The sequence below is a fragment of the Trichechus manatus genome, unplaced genomic scaffold (assembly GCF_000243295.1).
Source record: "Trichechus manatus latirostris isolate Lorelei unplaced genomic scaffold, TriManLat1.0 scaffold00042, whole genome shotgun sequence".
NCBI lineage: Eukaryota > Metazoa > Chordata > Mammalia > Sirenia > Trichechidae > Trichechus > Trichechus manatus.
Window position 1 is genome coordinate 8,912,220 of NW_004443978.1, and position 21,317 is coordinate 8,933,536.

The following is a 21,317-nucleotide window of genomic DNA, read 5'->3' on the forward strand; positions in this document are numbered from 1 at the left end:
TTACAGCTGTGTTGAAAGGCATCATTAAGCAAGAAAGAATAAAAATAAATAAATGAAGTACCGAATTCAAGATATTAGAAAATAAAACCAAGGAATTAAGAGAAGAATTTTAAGAAACATTAAAGTTGAAATCAATGAATTAGAAAATCGGGGGGAAAGTAAAGTGGATAAAGAAAGACGAGATGCATTTTCAAAAGAATTGAGAAAATAAACCAAACAAACGCAGGTTTGATTAAGGAAAAAAGAAACACGTAAGTTAGTAGTGAGAAAGATTACATAATCACTATTACAAAATAAATTGAAACAAGAAAATGCAATGAATAGTTTTGTTAATTTTTTAATTCTTAATGACCGTGACGCTTGGGAAAACGTAAGTTATCTACACAGAAAATATCAATGTGAGAAATTTAAATGTTTGTCCAAAATTACCTTCAATGAAGACTACAAGTCAGACAGTATTGTAAGTGTTCTTTCAAATTTTCAAGTTACAGATAATTTCCATACTTCATAAAATACTCCAGGACATAGACGAACATGGAAATCTTATCAATTCATTTTACAAAGCTTGTATAATCTTGATATCAAAGCCTGGCAAAGAAGCTATGTGTCAATTTCTCTCACGAATATAAAAGCAAAATTCCGTAGAAGACGCTAATAAGTCAAATCCAACATCACATGGAGAAGTACACTACAAATGAGAAGAATCAATGCTGTTAAATGTCATTTTTCCCACAAATTATTTATAGATTTATCAAAACCCAGAGGAGATATTTGGGAAAAATTTAACAAAGATTATGAAGTTTGTCTGGAAGGATAAACAAGTAATAACAGCAAATGATCGTTTTTTCCAAAAGAAGAATCTTGCCTTACCAGATGTTAACACGCTAATAAATTATGACAATTAATTAATGGGTGAATACAGCAAAATAGATATCACAAAAAATGTCTCTGGTACATGAAACAAGTCAGCATGGAACAAAGGTGGCATCACAAATTTATGGGTAAAGGAAAGATTATTCAATAAGCAATGCTCGAACTAACTGCTCATTATTTAAATGAAATCTGTATCTTATGCTAAGATAAACTTCAAATAGTTGAATTTTTTTAAAAACGTTAAACCATAAAAGTGGAAAAATGCATACAGGATTATGTGGAATGTATATATGATTAACAGCTTAAATCTAAGAATAAAACAATGAAAAATACAAAGGGAAGAGAGAGTTTTGACTAGATAAAAATGAAAATCTTCTATATGCCGTACAACTTTTGAAATAGGATAAAAAGACATACATATAGAATATACAAAAAGCTCATACAAATCATTAAGGAAAACACTACTATCCCATTGGAAAAAATGGAGAAAGGACATGCACAAACCTCTGAAATATAAATGGTCAACAAATATTTGTAAAAATATTTGGCTTCACTGGTAAAGAAGGGAGCCCTGGTAGCGCAGTGGTTAAGAGCTCGGTTGCTAACCAAAAGGTTGGCAGTTCAAATCCACTACCCACTCCTTGGAAACCCTATGGGGCAGTTATACTCTGTCCTATAGGATCATTACGAGTCAGAATTGACTTGATGGCAAAGGATTTGGTTTTTTTGGTTTCGGTAAAGAAGTAAGGCAAACTAAAGCAATGAGATGCCATCTTTCTTCAATCACACTGAATTGAAAATATATAAAATAATGATAATATTCAATCCTTGCAAGAGAACATTTAATTGAGGACATCCCCAAGCACTGCTGGTGGGATTTCAAATTTGTACAAATTCCTGGAAAGTTATATAGCAGTATGTGTTGGCCTTTACAGTGGGCATGCCCTTTAACCCCGAAACACCACTTCTAGGAATCCAACCTAAGGAAATTGTCAGAGATTGTCAAGAATTTCTGTACAAAAACATTCACCATAGTGACAACGTGGAAAAACCTAAATATCCCAAAACGGAGGCTGGATGAAGTAAATTATGATATAATCAAAGGATACAACATAATAAAGAACGTGAGATCGGGAATTAAACAGTCTAGGTTCAAATTCTACGTTGCCACTTACAACCAGTGTGACCTTGAGTAAATTACTTAAGCTCTCTGTGTCTTATTTTTCTTTGCATGTAAAATGGAGACAATAATAACAACTACTCCATAGGGATGTTGTGAGGATTAAAGGAGTCAATACAGGTAAAAAAAACAAAAAAACTTAGAACAGAGCTTCAAGTCTGGCAAATGCTTATAACACTAAAAATACTGTACTGTTAATATTACTATTATTATGCAGACATTAAAAACTATTTTCTAAGTTTAACGCCATGGAGAAATGTTCATAATATTATAACAAATTCAAAAGCAGGATCCACTCTACACAACTTCTTCCAAAAAAAAGAGTAGAGGAAGGCATACTTCCTAACTCATATTATGAAGTCAGCATAATCCTATAGCTAAACCAGACTAAGACAGGACAAAAAAAGAAAACTACAGACCAATATTGCTCATGAAAATAGACGGAAAAACCCTCAACAAAATATAAGAAAATCAAATTCAGCAATATCTAGAATAAATAACACACCATGATGAAGTGGAGCTTTTATCTAGGGAATGCAGGGCTGGCTCAATACTCAAAAATTAGTCCATGTAATCCATCATATTATTAACAATATAAAGAAGAAAAACCACATGATCATATCAACTGATGCAGAAAACGCATTTCACAAACTTCAACATCCATCCCTGATAAATACTCTCAGCAAACTAACAGAAGGAAACCTCCTCAGCTTAATCTGCAAAAAACCTGAAGCAAACATCATACTTAATGTGAAAGACTGAATGCTTTCCCCCTAAGATGAGGAACAAGGCAAAGATGTCCACTCCAATTCAACAACACTGGAAATCCAAACCAGTGCAATAAAGCAAGAAAAGGAAAGAAAAACCCTGGAGATTAATGTTCATAGAAGTTCTATTTGTAATTATCAAATTGGAAAGAACCCTAATGTTCTTCAATAGGTGAGTGAATAAATTATGGTACCTCCATATAATGGAATGCTACTCATCTATAAAAAGTAACGAACGCTGACACATGCAACAACTTGGATGAATTTCAAAGGCCATTAACTGAAATAGCCAAACTCAAAACACTGCATACTCTTAGATTCTATTTAAATGGCATTCTCAAAATGATAAAACTATAGTGACAGAGATATACAAACCTACACAGGTGACAAAATTGTATAGAACTTAACACACACACACACGAGTACAAATAAAACTAGGCAAATCACATACACACACACACACAAATACAAATAAGTACAAGTGACACTGGGGAAATCCAAATAAGATGGGTGGTTTCTATTAAGATCAGTACCTTGGTGATGATATTAGGCTATAGTTTTACAAAAATGTTACCTTTGGAGGAACCTGGGAGTGATATACAAGAGACCGCTCTGTATTATTTCTTACAACTGCATGTGAATCTACAATTATTTCCATAAAATTTTCTATTAAAAAAAAGATACATGGTGAAGACAAAGCATTCTCTTACCCATGACTATTAGCCTTCAAGTGGCAGCAACTCTTACCAGTTTCATGTGTACAAGAGCTAAGAGAGAAGGAAAGAAGGAAGGGAGGAAGGAAGAGAAGGGGGTCAGGAATAAAGAAGGGAGAAAGAGATGGAGGCAAGAGGGAGGGAGGAGTACTTAACAAACTTGGGATGGACATGCTAACCAAACTAAACTCGTTGCCGTTGAGTCAATTCCAACTCATAGTAACCCTAGTAGAACTGCCCCCACAGGGTTTCCAAGGCTGTAAGTCTTCACAGAAGCAGACTGCCACATCTTTCTCCCACAGAGCGGCTGGTAGGTTCAAACTGCTGACCTTTCAGTTAGCAGCTGAGTGCTTAACCACTGTGCCATCAAGGTTCCTTAGCCACTTTAATGGTGAAAATGTTAAGTTCACTGTTTCATCTATTAAGCTACATATCCAAAAAATTATATTGTCCCACTTATAGTCATGAAGACATTTCTCCTTAGTCTAGGAAGCATTTCCACCAAACAAATCTCCCTACTGAACCTTGGTTTGCCCTTATCCTAAACTCAAACCCTCCACTTCACCCTATTCGCATTCCCAACAGCCCCATGCAGCCTTTAGCGTTGCCTCTCTATCCTACCTGAACTCTGTGGTCACACATTTGATGCCCTCACTCCCTGCCTACTCATACAACTGGTCTAGCCTAACCAGGTACACTCCATCTACTTCTTCACTCCATTCACTGCCCATCAGTTCTTTCTGGAGAAAGGATAAAAAAAAGTATTGCTCCCATTCTGCAATGATACTATGCAGAATAGTGTTATCTGCTCTGCTGACCAGCAATTCTTTTATTCATTTCTTATTAATTTCTAATCACATTCAAAACCCATTCACTGTCCTTCAGCCCCAAGCCCTGTGGCATCTGCCTCTCTCCGCAGGTGCACAGGGCTTTATTTCACTGAGTTCAATCATCTGGTATCCCCTACTACTCCAGACCTGCACACAGCAGATACTTAGTAAATGCTCAACAGATGAAGGAGTGAACTTAATGTTTTCACCATTAAAGTGGAAATTAAAAAAAAAAAACAATTTTTAGGATAATTACCTTCTGTAAGTCCATCTTAACAGAAGAAAATTAAACATGCACTTTTAAATTTATTCATAAAATAAAATCTTTACAGTATATTTTCACCCAAACAGATCTAAGGATAAATCAGCCTCTGTAGAAGTATGATAGGAAGAGCTTTAGAATGGCCAAACCAAAAAAAAAAAAAAAAAAAAACACCCAAAAGACAGAGCTCGAAAATAAATAAAACAAATGCTAACAGAACTGAAAAGAGAAATAGACAGTTCTACAATAATAGGAGGAGACTTCAACACACCACTTTCGATGATGGACAGAACAAACAGAAAGAAACAACAAAGGTACAGAAGATACAAATAACACAATCAACCAACTGACCTCATAGACAGAACACGTCACACAACAGTAGAATAGTGCACATTCTTCTCCAACACACATGGATAGTTCTCCAGAACAGACCATAGTTCAGGCCACAAAGCAAACTTCAATAAATTCAAAAACACTGAAATAATACAAAGCAGCTTCTCTGATCGTAACACTATAAAACTCGAAATCAATAACAGAAAGAAAAAGAAAAAGACTAAATATAGGGAAACTGAACAACATCTTACCTAAAAATTACTGGGTAACAGAAGAAGTTAAAAAGCAAATGAAAAAATTCTTAGAATCAAATGAGAATGAAAACACAACATCGCAAAACCTCTGGACACAACAAAAACAGTGCTCAGAGGACTATTTATAGCAATAAATGCACACATAAATAGCTTAATTCTTCAACTCGAACAAATAGCAATGGAAAGGCAAAAGAATTTCACTGTCCCTAGAATAAAGAAAATAATAAAGACATGAGCAGACATGAAATAGAAAACAGAAAAACAAAAGAAAGAATCAACAAGACTAGAAGTTTGTTCTTTGAGAGGATCAGTAAAATTGACAAGCCACTGGACAAACTGACAAAGAAAAAACTGACAAAACGCAAATTACCAAAATAAGAAATGAGACAGGAGACATTACAACAGAACCAACTGAGATAAAATGGATCATAACAGAATATTATTAAAAATAATACTCTAACAAATTTGAAAACCTACAAGAAATGAACAAACTTCTATAAACACACTACCTACCTAAATTACCACAAACAATGGCAGAAAACTGAAATAGAGTAACAAGAAAAAATCGAAGATGTCCTAAAAATCTCCCGACAACAACAAAAAACCCAGCCCAGGTAGCTTCACTGGAGAGTTCTACCAAACATTCAGAGAAGAGTTAACACCAATTCTACTTAAACTATTCAACAACACAGAAAAAAGGAAGGAATACTCCCTAATTCATTCTATGAAGCCAGCATAACCCTGATACTAAAGCCAGGTAAAGATACCACAAAAAAAGAGAATTACAGACCAATAGCTCTCATGAATATAGACACAAAAATTCTCAACAAAACCCTAGCCAACAGAATTCAACAGCTTATCAAAAAAAATAATAATCACGATCAGGTGAGATTCATACCAGAGACACAAGGGTGGTTTAACATTAGAAAATCAATCAGTGTAATTCATCACATAAATAAAAGAAAGGAAAATAATCACATGACCATCTCAATCAATGGAGAAAGGGCATTCGATAAAATCCAATACCCTTTTCTGATACAAACTCTCAGCAAAATAGGAATAGAAAGGAAATTCCTCAACTTTAGTGACGGGCATATATACAAAACCAACACCCAACATTATTCTCAATGGAGAGACACTGAAAGCATTCACCCTGAGAACAGGAACCAAACAAGGATGTCCACTATCACCACTCTTATTCAATATCATACTGGAAGTCCTAGCCAGAGGAATAAGGCAAGAAAGGAAAATAAAGGGCAGCCGAATTGGTAAGGAAGAAGTAAAACTATCCCTATTTGAAGATGACATGATCCTATACACAGAAAATCCCAGAGATTCCACAAGAAAGTTACTGGAACTAACAGAAGAGTTCAGCAAAGTGGTAGAGTACAAGATCAACATACAAAAATCATTGGGGTTTCTCTACACTAACAAGGAGAACTCCGAAAAGGAAATTAAGAAAACAATACCATTTACAATTGTCCCCGAAAGGATAAAATACCTAGGAATAAATCTAACCAGGGACATAAAAGACTTATACAAGGAAAACTACAAAACACTACTGCAAGAAACCAAGAGACCTACATAAATGAAAAAAACATACCATGCTCATGGATTGGAAGATTTAACATTGTGAAAATGTCAATACTACCCAAAGTGATCTACAGATATAATGCAATCCCAATCCAAATCCCAACAACATTCTTTAACGAAACAGAAAACCTAATGTCCAACTTTCTATGGAAAGGAAAGAGGCCCCAAACAGCTAAAGCATTTTGAAGAAGAACAAAATAGGAGGCCTCACACTTCCCGATCTAAGAACACATGATCTCAGAACAGCCACCGTAGTCAAAACAGCCTGCTACTGGTACAACGACAGATGCATAGACCAACGGAACAGAATTGAGAACCCAGAAGTAAATCTATCCAGCTAGGGACAGCTGATCTCCAACAAAGTGTCAAATTCTGTTCAATGGAGATGAGATAGTCTCTTTTACAAATGGTGCTGGCAAAACTGGATACGCACATGCAGAAAAATGAAACAAGATCCATACCTCACACCATACACAAAAACTAACTCAAAATGGATCAAAGACCTAAAGATTAAACCTAAAACTATCAAGTTCCTGGAAGACAACATAGGGACAAAGCTACAGGTCCTAATTTATGGCATAAATACACTATCAAACATAACTAAAAATGCACAAATAACAGAAGATAAACTAGATAACTGGGACCTCCTAAAAATCAAATACCTACGCTCATCAAAAGACTTACCAAAAGAATTAAAAGAGAGCCTACAGATTGGGAAAAACATTTTGGTACAGCATATCTGACAAGGATCTAATCTCTAAAATATATAGAAAACTTCAACACCTCAACAACAAAAAAGACAAACAATCCAATCAAAAAAACGGGCAAAGGACATGAACAGATACTTCACCAAAGAAGACATTCAGGTGGCTAACAAACACATGAAGAGATGTTCTCGATCATTAGCCATTAGAGAGATGCAAATCTAAACTACAGTGAGATACCATCTCACCCCTGCAAAAATGACACTGATCAAAAAGACAGAAAAAAACAAATGCTGGCGGAGTTGTGGGGAGACTGGAACTCTTATACAATGCTGGTGGGAGTGTCAAATGATATAAATACTATGGAAAATAGTCTGGTGTTTCCTCAAAAATCTAGAAACAGAAATACCACGTGATCCAGCAATCCCACGCTTAGGTATATATCCTAGAAAAGTGAGCGCAGTGACGGGAATAGACAAATGCACACCCATGTTCATAGCACAACAGCAAAAAGATGGAAACAGCCTAAGTGTCTACCAATGGATGAATGGATAAACAAAATGTGATACATACATACAATGGAATAGTACACAACAATAAAGAATAACGATGATCCATGAAACATCTCATGGATAAATCCGGAAGCCATTATGCTAAGTGAAATAAGTCAATCAAAAGGAAAAATATTGTATGAGACCATTTTTATAAAAAGTTAAGAACAGTTTACATGAAGCAACATTCTTTGATGGTTACCAGGGATGCGAGGGGGAGGGAGGGAGAATCACTTTCTAGATAGTAGACACATGTTAATTCTGGTAAAGGAAAAGGCAATACACAAAATGGGGGAAGTCAGCGTAAGGTGACCAAGGTAAATGAAGACGCTGAGAGGTACGCAAGAATAAAGGACAACTGCAATAAATGTTATACAATTCTGTAACAACAGTAATAACCAAAAATTTGTGAGTAGTTACATAGGTAGACATATATGCTATATAGGTCTGGGAGGACATATGGGAGTTCATGCTCGTGCATATATAGGTATAGTCGTTGGCATTTGTATATACATGTATGTATGTGCTGCATACATATCCCCATATATAACAGAGCACATAGGCACCATAGTTATGGAAACTTCTTAGGCATATAAACATCTTGTGGGACTGAGTTACTGTGCTTGAAGGGTAAGGACCATCGTCTTGAGGGCCATCTAAGTCAAATGGCATAACATAGTTCACAAAGACAATGTTCTACATTCGAGTTTGGTGAGTAGTGCCTGTGTCTTATAAGCTTGCGAGTGGCCATCTAAGATACAACTATTGGTCTCTTCCCATGTGGAGCAAAGCAGAGCGAAGGAAATCAAAGACTCAAGGAAGCACTAGTCCACATGAGTAATGGCCCACATGAACCACAGCCTTGTCTAGCCTGAGACCAGAAGAACTAGATGGAGCCGAGCTACCACTAACAACTGCTCTGACCAGGGTCACAATAGAAGGTCCTGGTTAGAATGGGAGAAAAATGTAGAACAAAACTAAAATTCATAAAAAAGATCAGACTTAACTGGACTGATAGAGACTGGAGGAACCCCTGAGACTATCACCCTAAGACACCCTTTTAACCTGGAACTAAAACCACACCCAGAAGTCACTTTTCAGCCATATAACAGACTGGCCTACAAAATAAACAAAAACACCCGAGAGGAATGTGCTCCTTAGAACAATCAACTATATGAGACCAAACGGCAATGCTTGCCCAAAAGTAAAGAGATGAAGGCAAGGAGGGGCAGGGGAACTGGAGGGATGGAAACAAGGAAGGCAGGGAAGAAATGGGGGAAAGTGCTGACACATTGCAGAGATAGCAACCAATGTCATGGAACGATTTGTGTATGAATTATTCAGTGGGAAACTACCTTGCTGTGTAAACTTCCACCTAAAACACAATAATATGTTGGAAAAAAACAAACCTGAGCAAAGGGTTTGCATGGGTGTGCCCTTTCAGAAGTAGATCACCAGGCCTTTCTTCCAAGGTGCCTCTGGCTGGATTCGAACTGCCAACCTTTTGGTTAGCAGCTGAGTGCTTAACTGTTTGCACCACGTAGGGAATCCATAGAAAGGCCAACTAGGGAGATAATCCAAGCCATCCTTTCAACTATAGTTATCAATATTTTCACTAAGTTATTACTGTCAAATGAGGTGCATGCTTTTCCAGAATCAAAGACAATCTAAGGGATTAGGCAGGAAAACCTCTGTCATGGCAGACGGGCCAGGCCTGAAACACCGCACAAGGAAGCCCAGAGGGTCACTGCATATGGCAAACCACAGAGCAACAGCCAATATCTGACATCACAAAAAGGATGGGTTTCAGGACAATTTCTGCTTCACTTCCTTGGAGTGTAAGGAAAAGAACAAAAGTAAGGATGTGTCTACACTGACAGGATTCGGGGGGTAGGGGCTGGTGAATCTGTCAAAGCAATTGTCTGTCATCATGCCTGTACGACAAGTTCAAGAGGAAGCTCCTGGGGAGAACAGACAGCCAACACTCTTAGTGTCTGGCTCTAGCCCGGGCCTCTCAGAGGTGACAGCCTGCAATCTTTACCGGGTCTGCCATGCATCTACACAGACTGACTCGTCAGAGATGCAGCTCTCCAGTCCTTCGTTCCTCCCTTATTAATCTACCCCCGCCCATCCTGAAACCGGCTCATCAAACAGTGTCAAGTCAGCAAGGTGGGCGCGTAAGTTGCGGTTTACTTTCCTCCAATTACTAACTCTTTCCCATCATCTTCAAAACGCACACCTGGTGAATCTCACGCTGCCACCCCTTAGTGACATCTGAAGCAGATACCATGAGTTTATACTGAAAATGCAGTCCAGGGGAAGGCACAGGGCGTGCTCTGAGAGCACAGGGCAGGGCACCTGTGAAACGCCGTTGGGCTTCCAAAAGTCTTGTGGGACTTCTGGTTAAATCCGCAAAATTAACTACACAAATTTCTCACTGCTCCCTGCCAAACCTCTCTTCCCCACACAAGCTTATAGAGAATATTTAAAAGCATAAACCAACAAAGAAACAGAGAAAGGAAGAAGAGACAATAAAAAACATGGGAAGCTAGAAAGCAACAGGGCCAGTGACCACTGAGAGCAGACCCAAGAACTCAGCGCCCTCAGCAGCAAAGAGGAAAGTCTAGAACCACACTCATTTCCTGGAGAAGTCCCCGAAGGCCCCAGAATTGTCCTCATCATTGTCTCTGGAAGTGAGGTGGGTTGGGGGGGGGGGGGGAAGACGGGCCTGAAAACAGCTGGTTTCGTTGAAACTCGATTTAAGACTCAAGTTAGTCTGAGATTCCGTCTCAAATTCTACACAGTCCAGAGACTTCCCACCCCAACCCAAGAAGCTTGGAGGTCCAGTCACAGTGGGCTGGAGCACCCATACTAAAAGCAGGGGGATTCCATGGAAACTTACAGGCTGCATATAGAGCCTGCCCCAAGCCCACCCCAGCTTTCTTCTCCCCTTGGACTCCCAAGGGTAACCAGGTCTTCACCCTCCAGAAAGGAGACTGAGCAATATTTCTCTAGGAAATCTGACCACCACTCCCCACCCCAATAAAAACCTACAGATAGAGACATGAAGCATTCCCCAGTGAAATGCTCCAGCCAGATCACATTACAGAGATGCTCAAAAGCGGTAAGACCCTTCTCCATGCAGTTTCCATGCATCTGAGCAGACACCAAAGACCACCTGGCATTTGAAGAAAGCACATAATGAAAGACAAAAACAAATATATGACAGCGACCTGGACAGAGTCCATACCGGGGAAATAATACTTCGAAGGACTACTATTAATACACTTAGGGATGTAAGAGATGATAGTGCATCGATGAAGCAGAAGAGGCTGCTATAAAAATAACTTTTGGAGACAGAATGAGCTCTTGGAAATTAAAAATTGATAGCAAAAATTAAAAGTTCAGCGTAAGAGTTGGACGATACAGCTGAGAAAATCTGCCAGAAATGAGAGAAAATAGGAAAGAAGAGATAAGAAAATCAGATCAGTCCAGAAGTCAAACATCTAAATAATAGATTAAAAAAAGAAAACCAGTTGTTGTTGAGTCGACTCCAACTTATGGTGACTTCATGTATGTTAGAGTAGAACTGTGCTCCATAGAGTTTTCAATGGCTGATTTTTCAGAAGTAGATTGCCAGGGCTTTCTTCCAAGGCACCTCTGGTTGGACTTGAACCTCCAACCCCACAGACTCCACCCACAGACTCCAAATAATAGTTCAGAAAGAGAGAACAAGAAACTCAGAATGAAGGAAATCATTAAAAAAAAAAATAATTCAAGGAAGTTCCCAGAACTGAAGCACAGGAGTATTCAGATTAAAAGGACCTGAGTGCCCAGGAACATGGGTGAAAATAGAAGCAGATCTGTCATATCACTGTGAAAGTTTAGAACCTTATGAGCAAAGCAAGGGTCATATAGGCTCTCAGAGGAAAAAGCAGGTTTTATACAAAAAAAAAAAAAAAAAAAAACCCACCTAGGATGGCATCAGACTTCTCAGAGGAAACGCTGGAGGCGAAACGGGAACAGCGCAGTGACTTCGAAATTTAGAAGGAAAACGTTTTCCCACCTAAATCCTTAGCCCAGCCTAGCTCTTCTAAGTGTGGAGGTAGAGTGATATACGTTCAAACACGCAAGTTTCCAACGTTGACTTTCCACGCTCCCTGTTTTAGGAAGGATCTGGAATATGTGCTCCCCACAGATGTACACCACAAACGGAAGAATAAACCAAGACAGACACATACACAGGTTCCAGGAAACAGGGCTTTCAGGTAAGAAGAGAGAGCTAAAACAGATCTCCACGATGAAGCTGAGGGAGTTGTCTAGACGGACAGCAGTGGGGCACCTGACTGAGCAAGCAACCTGTGTGACCTGAACAGGTCAAGAGAACGTGGTAAAAATTTCTTCAAAAAGAGAACCCGATAGAATACCGAGTATCACTGTACATGCTTAGAGAAGAATAAGACAACTGAAGAGTCTGGGCTGAAATTAGCGGTAAAGACTTAGAAAACTGAGCAAACAAAACAAGTATTAATTCATTTTCAGGAAAGGAATATTAATCACAGTGTACTGGACAGCTTGGCTATGAATAGCATTTACATAGCTATCATAGGTAAAACAAAAACAAAAACAAAAAATCGTTGCCATAGAGTCAATTCCGATTCAAGGCAACCCCCTGTGTTACCAAGAAGAACTATTCCATAGGATTTTTTTTGGCTGTAATCATTACAGAAGTAGATTGCCAGGCCTTTCTTCTGTGGCCTCTGGGTGGGTCAGAACCACCAACCTTAGGTTAGCAGTTGGGAACAATCCATTTGCGCCACCCAGGGACCTTGAAGGTAAACAATCAGTATTCATCTAACCCAGTGGTGTTCAACTTGGCTGCATGTTGGAATCTGCATTGCTTTAAAAAAAATCCCAATTTCCAGGCCACACCCTGGAATGTTACATAAGATCATCTGGGAGTGGAATACAGACAGGAGTAATGCTTAACGATTCCCCCAGGTGATTACAGTGTGCAGGCAAGATAAAGAACTGTGGGTCTAACCAAAGATACAGTTTTCACCCTTATGTAACTTACTCACAAATCTTTATCTGTAGCCCCAACTGCTCATAACCTTGACTTTCAACTGTCAGCAATATATTCCACCTAGAAGTCCACCCGCTCTCAAAGTCAAAATGTCCAAAAACAAATTTTTCATATTCTTTCTTTAAAATACTCTTATTGATTTCTTGATGTCACCTTGTAGCACACCCACCCCCGGTCACCCATGCTCCCCAATGTCCTTTGTTTCCCTCAAGACACCTGCATGTTACTTCCTGTCTTCCACAGGTTCAAATTCAATGGCAGACTGGCTCCAGAGTGTGTGTGTGTGTGCGCGCACGCGCGTGTGTTTGTATGTGTGAATGTGTGTGTGACAGAGAAAGAGAGAGAGAATGACTTCTGAGAAGATAAAAAAAATGCAAAAGCACAAAAGGAGAAACAAAGAGAAAAATTCAAAGCTGCAAATGTGAAATTCCCCCAAACCAAATTACAAGTGATTTGTTCACCCTCTCCTAGAAAAGGTTATTAACAAGCAAGACATAATTGCTAGATTTCATTATCTAAATTAGCAATTTCTAATGGTTTGGACCACTCCAGAAATGACAGAAGCCTTTCTCTATTCCCTCAAACTCCCACCCAATCTCTAAGCTCTAAACTGAAAGGGTTGGACCAACACCCGGCACTGCCTGCTCGCAGGTACAGGTAAAGTGAGTGTCCACCCAGGTCTCAAATCTACAGATTGCCATTCTAATCCCAGGCCCCCTTTTTGCACCATTAATATCGTAAGAAAGTCAAGGCTTCATTTGTGGTCTGCATCTAAAGCCCAATTCCCTGGTATGGTCCCCCACAGTCTCTAGGGTACCAGTTTACATCCGCACCTGAATTAAGTAAGAGAAGCTGCTTCTCCTGCACCCTTACCAACCTTTCATATTATCACATTTTTAATTTTTGCCAATCTGATAAATAAAAAATGGTATTTCATTATTTTTTAATTTGGATTTCTCTGATTACTATTAAGGCTGAGAATTTTTATCTGTGCCTACTGGCCATTCAAAATTGCTATTTTGTAAATTGCCTGCCCGTATCTTCTGCCCATTTTTCTATTATTTTGCCTTTTCTTTCTGCATTCAACCTGGTTCTTTTTATTTTTTAGGTTTCAGCAACTCCAGGCCTCCCGCGTGCCAAACTGTATTTCTCATAACCCCCGCCAAAAAAAACACTGTTGCCCTTGAATTGATTACAACTCAAAGCAGCCCTACAGTGACCCTACAGAACAGAGTAAACTGCCCCATAGGGTTTCCCCAACCCCCAATGCTGTCCAGTGGATTCAGACTCACAGTGACCCTCGGTTAGTAGCCGAGTTCTTAACACCACTGTGCCACCAGGGCTCCGTATTTCTCATAACTCTAGAAAATTAGCCATTCAGTGCCCTTTACCCACTAACGTGTAAGCACCATGAGGGTGGTATAAATGAACAAAGGTCCCTGTATCTCGTACCAGTCAGTATCCAGGCAGGAACTCGCTTATGGGATTCCCTGAAAGGTTCATAAACTGACTGTTTAAGAAGGTATGGGCAGGGTTACCCGCTGCTGACTCATAGCAACCCTAAAGGACAGAGTAAAACTGCCCCTGTAGGGTTTCCAAGGAGCACCTCGTGGATTCAAACTGCTGACCTTTTGGTCAGCGGCCGTAGCTCTTAACCACTGCGGCACCAGGGTTTCCATGGGCAGGGTTAAGGGGTAGGAAATCCTCAAGACGAGCACAGTGAGGGGCCTTACCACCCAGGCCAGAGGAGGGATGAGGGAAGAACAGCAGGTGGGCCCAACAAGATCTGACCTGTAGCCACAGGAGAGAGTTTGGAAGATGTTCTCCAAGCCTGATATGTTGGGGTTCAATGATTAAAACTACCTGGACAGACCCACACCCCCACTTAAACAGAAGCTCCTCCACTTGAATCCTTAACACTTCAAATTCTAAAATCCTACAGGATAACACCTAAGGGAAACTACAGCATACTGCAAACAAAAATAATTTCAAAACAAGTCCTGAAGAAACGAAAGGCAGAACAGCCAGAAAAGAATCGAATCCCCTTCCTGGCTGCACCACCCACTTGCTTCCGGAATGTTTTCTTAACTCCCCATGCCTCAGTTTCCCACTATAAAAGTCTTGGACTATTATTCCCCTAGAACACTCTTTCACTCAAGGAAAAGAAACCTCCTTGAAGACAGAGTTGCCAAAATCCTGTTTTATCAGCCAAGTTCCACCAGGCCTCAGAATTCTCAGCAAATAGCTGGTTTTGCAATTCTTTTGGCTTGGCCAACCCTCCAGGGTAAAAAAAATCTTCCCACAAGGATTCAAGGCTTGCAAGTGAAGGAAATCTTTGAGAAAAATCTGGGTTGATGAGCAGCTAAGAAAAGCCAAGAGGAAAGAGACACATCTATATATGTTTAAGCAGAAAATAGAAAAGGTTGAAAAGCAATGTGTTTCTAAAATACTGCTTCTATGAAAACAACCTTCTGTTACTCCTCTACTCCGACTGCCTGGAAAAGGCGGTGTGATTCCCCATCTTTTATGCGTGGCCTCAGCAGCTGAGGCTGGGAAATGCAGAGGCAGGTAGGCACGGATGTAGGCAACCCTGAGTTCAAATCCGGTCACCTAACTCAATGACTCCAGGCAAGTCACTCCACCTTTCTGCAGCTCAGTGTTGTCCCATGAGAAGTGGGTTGAGGATAGAATTATAAACCATAAACACGAAGTGTGTACTAGCTAAAAAAAAAAAAAAGTTGATGTTGCATCGACACTGACTCATAGCGATCCCACGTGTGTTAGAGTAGAGAACTGTGCTCCATAGGGTCTTCAATGGTTGATTTTTCTGAAGTAGATCTCCAGGCCTTTCTTCCAAAGCACCTTTGGATAGACTCGAACCTACAATCTTTCAATTAGCAGCTCAGCACGTTAACCATTTGCATCACCCAAGGTTTCCACGTGCCAGTTAGTGAGCTCCTAATATACTGTAATTCACCTTCCATGTGGGAGACTCAGGTTCGATTCCCAGCTAATGCACCTCATGTGCAGCCACTACCCATCTGTCAGTGGAGGCTTGCATGTTGCTATAATGCTGAATAGGTTTCAGCAGACCATCTAGACTAAGGTGGACCAGGAAGAAAGGCCTGGTTTCTGGAAATCAGCCAAACAAAACCCTACGGAGCACAAAGTCCAACCCACAACTGATCGCGAGGCTGTCACAGGACCAGGTATGGGGAAGGTGCAGCATTCCGTTCTGTTGTGCATGGGGTTGCCAGAATCAGGGGCCAATTCAATGGCAGCTAAAAATAAGGTTTTATCACAGGCACTGTAATTCAAAATTTATTTTCAAATATCTTTTAAGCATTAACCATGGGCTGGGTGACTGTGGAACATTAACAGGGTCCCTGACCTCTTGGAGCTCACAATCTGGTGCAGGAGACGTTATTCAAACCACCACCAAATAAATACATAATGACCATCTGATAGTGCTATGACGGGAAAACAGTGTGTTCGGTGGGTAAAATGGGGACTTAGCTCTGCCAGAAGTGAAGGACCATGGACTAAGGGGCTGCAGTGAGGGAAAGCGCAGTCTGGCGGAGGGCCCAGCACATGCAAGAGCTCTGAGGGCAGCAGCAGCGCTGCCCTTTGGAGGAACAGCATAAAGGCCAGAGCGGCCGGAGCAGGAAGAGGGTGGGAAGTAGAGCAGGAGACAGGGCTGGAGAGTCCTGCACAGCTGCCTGTGAGCCACATAAAGGAGCGGGGCTGTGATCTTGGAGGAATGGGAAGCCACAAAGGTAAAGACGAAACCTCAGTGGCCGTTGAGTCACGGTGACCCCATGTGTATCAGAGGAGAACAGCGCTCCACAGGGTTTTCAACCACTGGTTTCTTAGAATTACAGAGCCAGGCCTTTCTTCTAGGTGCCTCTGGATGGAATTGAACCTCCAGCCTTTCAGTTAGCAACCAAGCATGTTAACCATCTGTACCACCTAGGGACTCTAAAATATACATATGAATAAACATGCGTGAAATATAATTCATATATACACACATAAATATAAGTATGTATGTGAATAAATAAATATTTTGTTTACTTATTTATTTATTCCCCATTTACCACCTTGGAAAATGTCTATAATCATGACTAAGTTATAATTCCTAGATTTTCCAAAGATGGCGACCCCAAGATTTCTCATCCCACATACCCTTTTCACAATGTGGCCCTGAAACCCCTTCACTGTGTGGCGGGGTCTGTGTGTTCTCTCCTTGAACCTGGGCTGATGTTTGTCACTGTCTCAACCAACTGAAAACAGCAGAGATACCGTGTGACTTCGGAGGCTAGGACACAAAAACGCCACACATTTCCACCTTGTCCTCTTGGAACACTTGTCCTTGGAACCCAGCTACCACACTCTGGAAGCTCAAACTAAGCCACTGGAGAGGTCACGTGGAGAGGCCACATGTAGGTGTGCTGGCTGGCAGGCCACCTGAGGTCCCAGCCAATGTGAGCAAGGATGCTTCCGTGTGACTACGGCTCCCAGGTGCATGTCACCCAGGCTTTGAATCTTCCCACCTGAGGCCCCAGGCCCCAGAGAGCAGGAAGCTGCTACCCCTGCTGTGCCCTGTCCTAATTCCTGACCCACTGCATCCATGAGCATCAATTAACATAACGGTGGTTTCACACCACAACACTTTGGGGTGGTCTGTCACACAGCAACAGTAACTGGGACAGAAGTATCGCAAAGTTCTCTATACATACAGATATGTGCACATATGGCGGTGTATGTGTGTACTCACAGGGGCACAGTTTTCCTCTTATTCACCACCACCTCCCTGAGAACTTCCAAAAGGGAACGTCTATTAATTACTCCTGAGTTAGCACCCCGGGGCTTTCCCCACATCATTTTGGAAAAAGCTGACCAGGTTTGTTACTTCAAAGAAATATAAAATACTTTTAAACCACTCAAAATATGCAAAAGTAATCCATTCTCACTGCAAATATAAAGCCCTTGTTAAAATATCCGACACCTTACTGCAATCAGTTTTGAAAACAGAGATCAAAAATGAGATTTCATTGGCAACAACCATGTAAACAGTGCACCTAGGGCCCTTCTTTCCGTCCAAGCTACCGAAGGCCCAGACATATACAGAGTGTTTGCCAAGTAAACAGGCGATGCATATAAAGTACTCACTACAGTGCCTGGTACTTAAGAGTCCACCAAATTCTAGTTACTATTATTGCTTTTGTTATTGTTAGAATTAATGTTTTGTTTTAATTCCAGCACTAATACATCCCGACCTAAATTAAATAATCTTTTTGTCCCATCGCAGCAGAAAATAATCTGTACTGAGTTTGGTTAAACATCAAGAAAGGGATCTCAGATCCCCTATGATTAGAAATGTTATACAACATTATATAACATCACTGCCCCATATCTGTATTTTGGTTTGGTAAAATAATTGTCCTTAAAAAAAAAAAGTTTTCAAAAACAAGCTTCTAAGAAGTTACATTTAACAATCACTGCATGGCTTCCAAGGTGAATAAATAAAAAGATTGCTTTTTTTCATTATGAAGGTCCCCCTCTCTGATTATTTAAATATTACAATAGTGTGCCAAGATGATGGTGTGGATCCCAGGGAACAGAGGTGGAAGCAAAGAGCCAGGCTTCCTTGGTTTGGGTTTTTCCTCTACTCCTCAATTGCTGTGTGACCTTAAGCAAATCACTCAGCCTCTCTGAGTCACTATCTTTAAAACAAGGCTAACTTCCAAACTTATTATCCATACGGAAAGAACCATTAAACAGAGCGGCTCACAAGTTTCCAGGGTAAATGTCACCATTCAAACGCTTAAGTATGCTGAACGGCAATTTCCCAACCAAAATAATAAGTTTGCAGACCCACACACTCTAATTAATATGTTCAAATTATCTTGAAAAATCTGTGCCATGCTGCAAAATATTACCATGCATCACAATATCTATCTATTACAATATCTATGCATTCAATATCTAATGGAGGAAAAGGTGATCAGAGACAGAACTGCAATTAGCATGGCATCTGGGGGAAATAAACAGAGGCTGGACTGCATCCTCCTTAACATTGCTGGTTTTTCACTGTTAGGTCTTTGGTTGTTTGGATTACAGTCTTCTTAAATCCTACATTTATGGTAATGGGGCAAAAGGGGCTGAATGTGAATATATGAAGGGTGGGAAGGAGAAAAGGAGAAAGGTAAGGGACGGGGAAAGGGCTGTGCCGTCTGAGTCTATGGCTCCTGAACATAAATGTCCCTGCTGGGGAAACCACTTCACAATGACGGTATGGTCACCAGGTATTAAGTCTGCAAAGTGCCTGCCCCCACCACTTGCCCAACATCCCAGCTTTCCCAGAAGCCAGGCAGCCAGCCCCCTGCAGGTGACTGACTTAACTATGGGTCACACTCTCCATCCAGAGAAAAGGTCTTTATGTCCTGGAAAGAGGTAGGAACTCTGTGACTCAGAGAGACCCAATCTGCAAGAAAATGGCCGGCATATAACTGACATGGAATGGCTCTTTCCAAAGGTGGCGTGAGCTCGAAACCAGCTTTTCACTCATAACATTTGGAAAGATTAAAAAGGAGTTAATAAAAACCCTCTTAGTGAGAAACAGTCAACAGACAGAAGAGTGACAGGTCTGCATCTGCCCTTGGAGAGCTTCCTGTCTTCTCTTACCCTGGCAGAGTCCCATGAGTGATTCATCTCCAAGACCTGATAATCTGAGATTCAGGAGCAAGGGAGAGAGAAGCGGAATCCTAACTGTTTCACTGGAGACCAAGACGGACTCTCTCATATTACCATATATGATGAAGTCTACCCAGAGGTCTGCTCAGACCTGAATGAGGACGACCATCTGGCTGAACCACTAAGCACATGACCAGCCAATTTGCAAAAGACTCCTTTCTTAATTGATGACACCTTTAAAAATATTTTACCATCACTATCAAAATGTCTTTATTCTGCACTTCATAACACCTTATATTAGAGCTACGCCTGATCTTAACACCACAGCACATATTTGTAACTGCTTTTTCTCACAGCCCTTTATATGGCTGTTTTCTCATAAACTGTACCACTTTAATGGCCAAATTATAAAACAATTTTATAACAGTTATTCTTCCAAGACTTTCCTTAGTTTTTAAACAGCTGCACCCCCGTGTCTAAACCATTTTCAGCAGACAATGGTTCTGAAGACATTTGTCCACAAGGTCTATTTCAGCTCAAGAAAGGCCAAAGACAAAGTTGTGGGTTAAAAGGCAACCCACTGAAAGGGCAACGTGCAGGGGAATGGCTAGAGTTGGGTAGTCGAGTCCAAATCATTTCTTCCAGAGCTACAAGTCTGCAAAAAGGAGCTGCGGAAAAGGAATCCAGGTCTTCCCAGTGAGTTTAAGGGAACCAGAGCATTCCCGAACCCTGGCTGGATGCCCAACACTCTTTTTCTATTTGTACTTTCCAGCACCTGTTTTGGAAAGGCAGGTATGGAGCTTTCTACCCGGTTCATCCTACCTGTTTTACAGGGAAAACATATGGAGAACTATGTGTCAACCAGCCAACCAGCCCCCTTCATTCCTTCAACAAGCCAAAGAGTATACAGGTGGTATACTCGCCCAGGTACCTAATCTTAAACAGGGACAACTTTATTACTGGCCTTTGTGGGACCCATTTGGGGTAGGAAACCTCCCACTCCCCCACTGCCACCACCAGTCCCTTCGGCTGGCTGTTAAGAGGGCAGAAACACGAGGCACAGGTAAAGAGGCTTGAGGGCAGCTACGTGCCCAAGCCGGCTGGACACTTGTCAGCTCCGCAGTCCTCGCCTTCAGGGGACCCTCCTCTGAGCTCCTCCGAGGTAAAAGGAGGAAGGGTCCTCGTGTCCAGCAGCCCCGCCACGGGCCAAGCGTGCTCAACCAGCGGCCCCAGCTGAGCAGCACTGCCAGGCCGCCCGCAGCAGCCACGCGCCCAGCCCGGGGAGCTCCCGAGAGGCCTGAGCCGCAGCGCCCACTCGGGGCGGGCGGCGAGCACTCACCCTTCTGCTCTCGCAGGCTCGACAGCGACCAGAGCAGCAGCGCCACCGAGGCCAGGAAGCAGAGCTGGCTCAGCAGAAGGTCCCTCCGGCGGCGGCGGCGGCGGCGCGCGCGGTCCTCGTCGCCCGGCGGCTGCAT

The 21,317-nt window shown here is 41.2% G+C and overlaps 1 protein-coding gene across 1 annotated transcript in view; it reads right to left on the bottom strand.

The window, feature by feature from the left end:
• Window positions 1-21,317, bottom strand: part of SLC24A3 (solute carrier family 24 member 3) — a 658,266-nt gene extending 636,949 nt beyond the window's left edge. Inside the window, exon 1 of the mRNA XM_004376430.2 lies at window positions 21,182-21,317. Within this exon, the coding sequence (XP_004376487.2) occupies window positions 21,182-21,317 (136 nt within the window). The remainder of the gene's footprint in view (window positions 1-21,181) is intronic.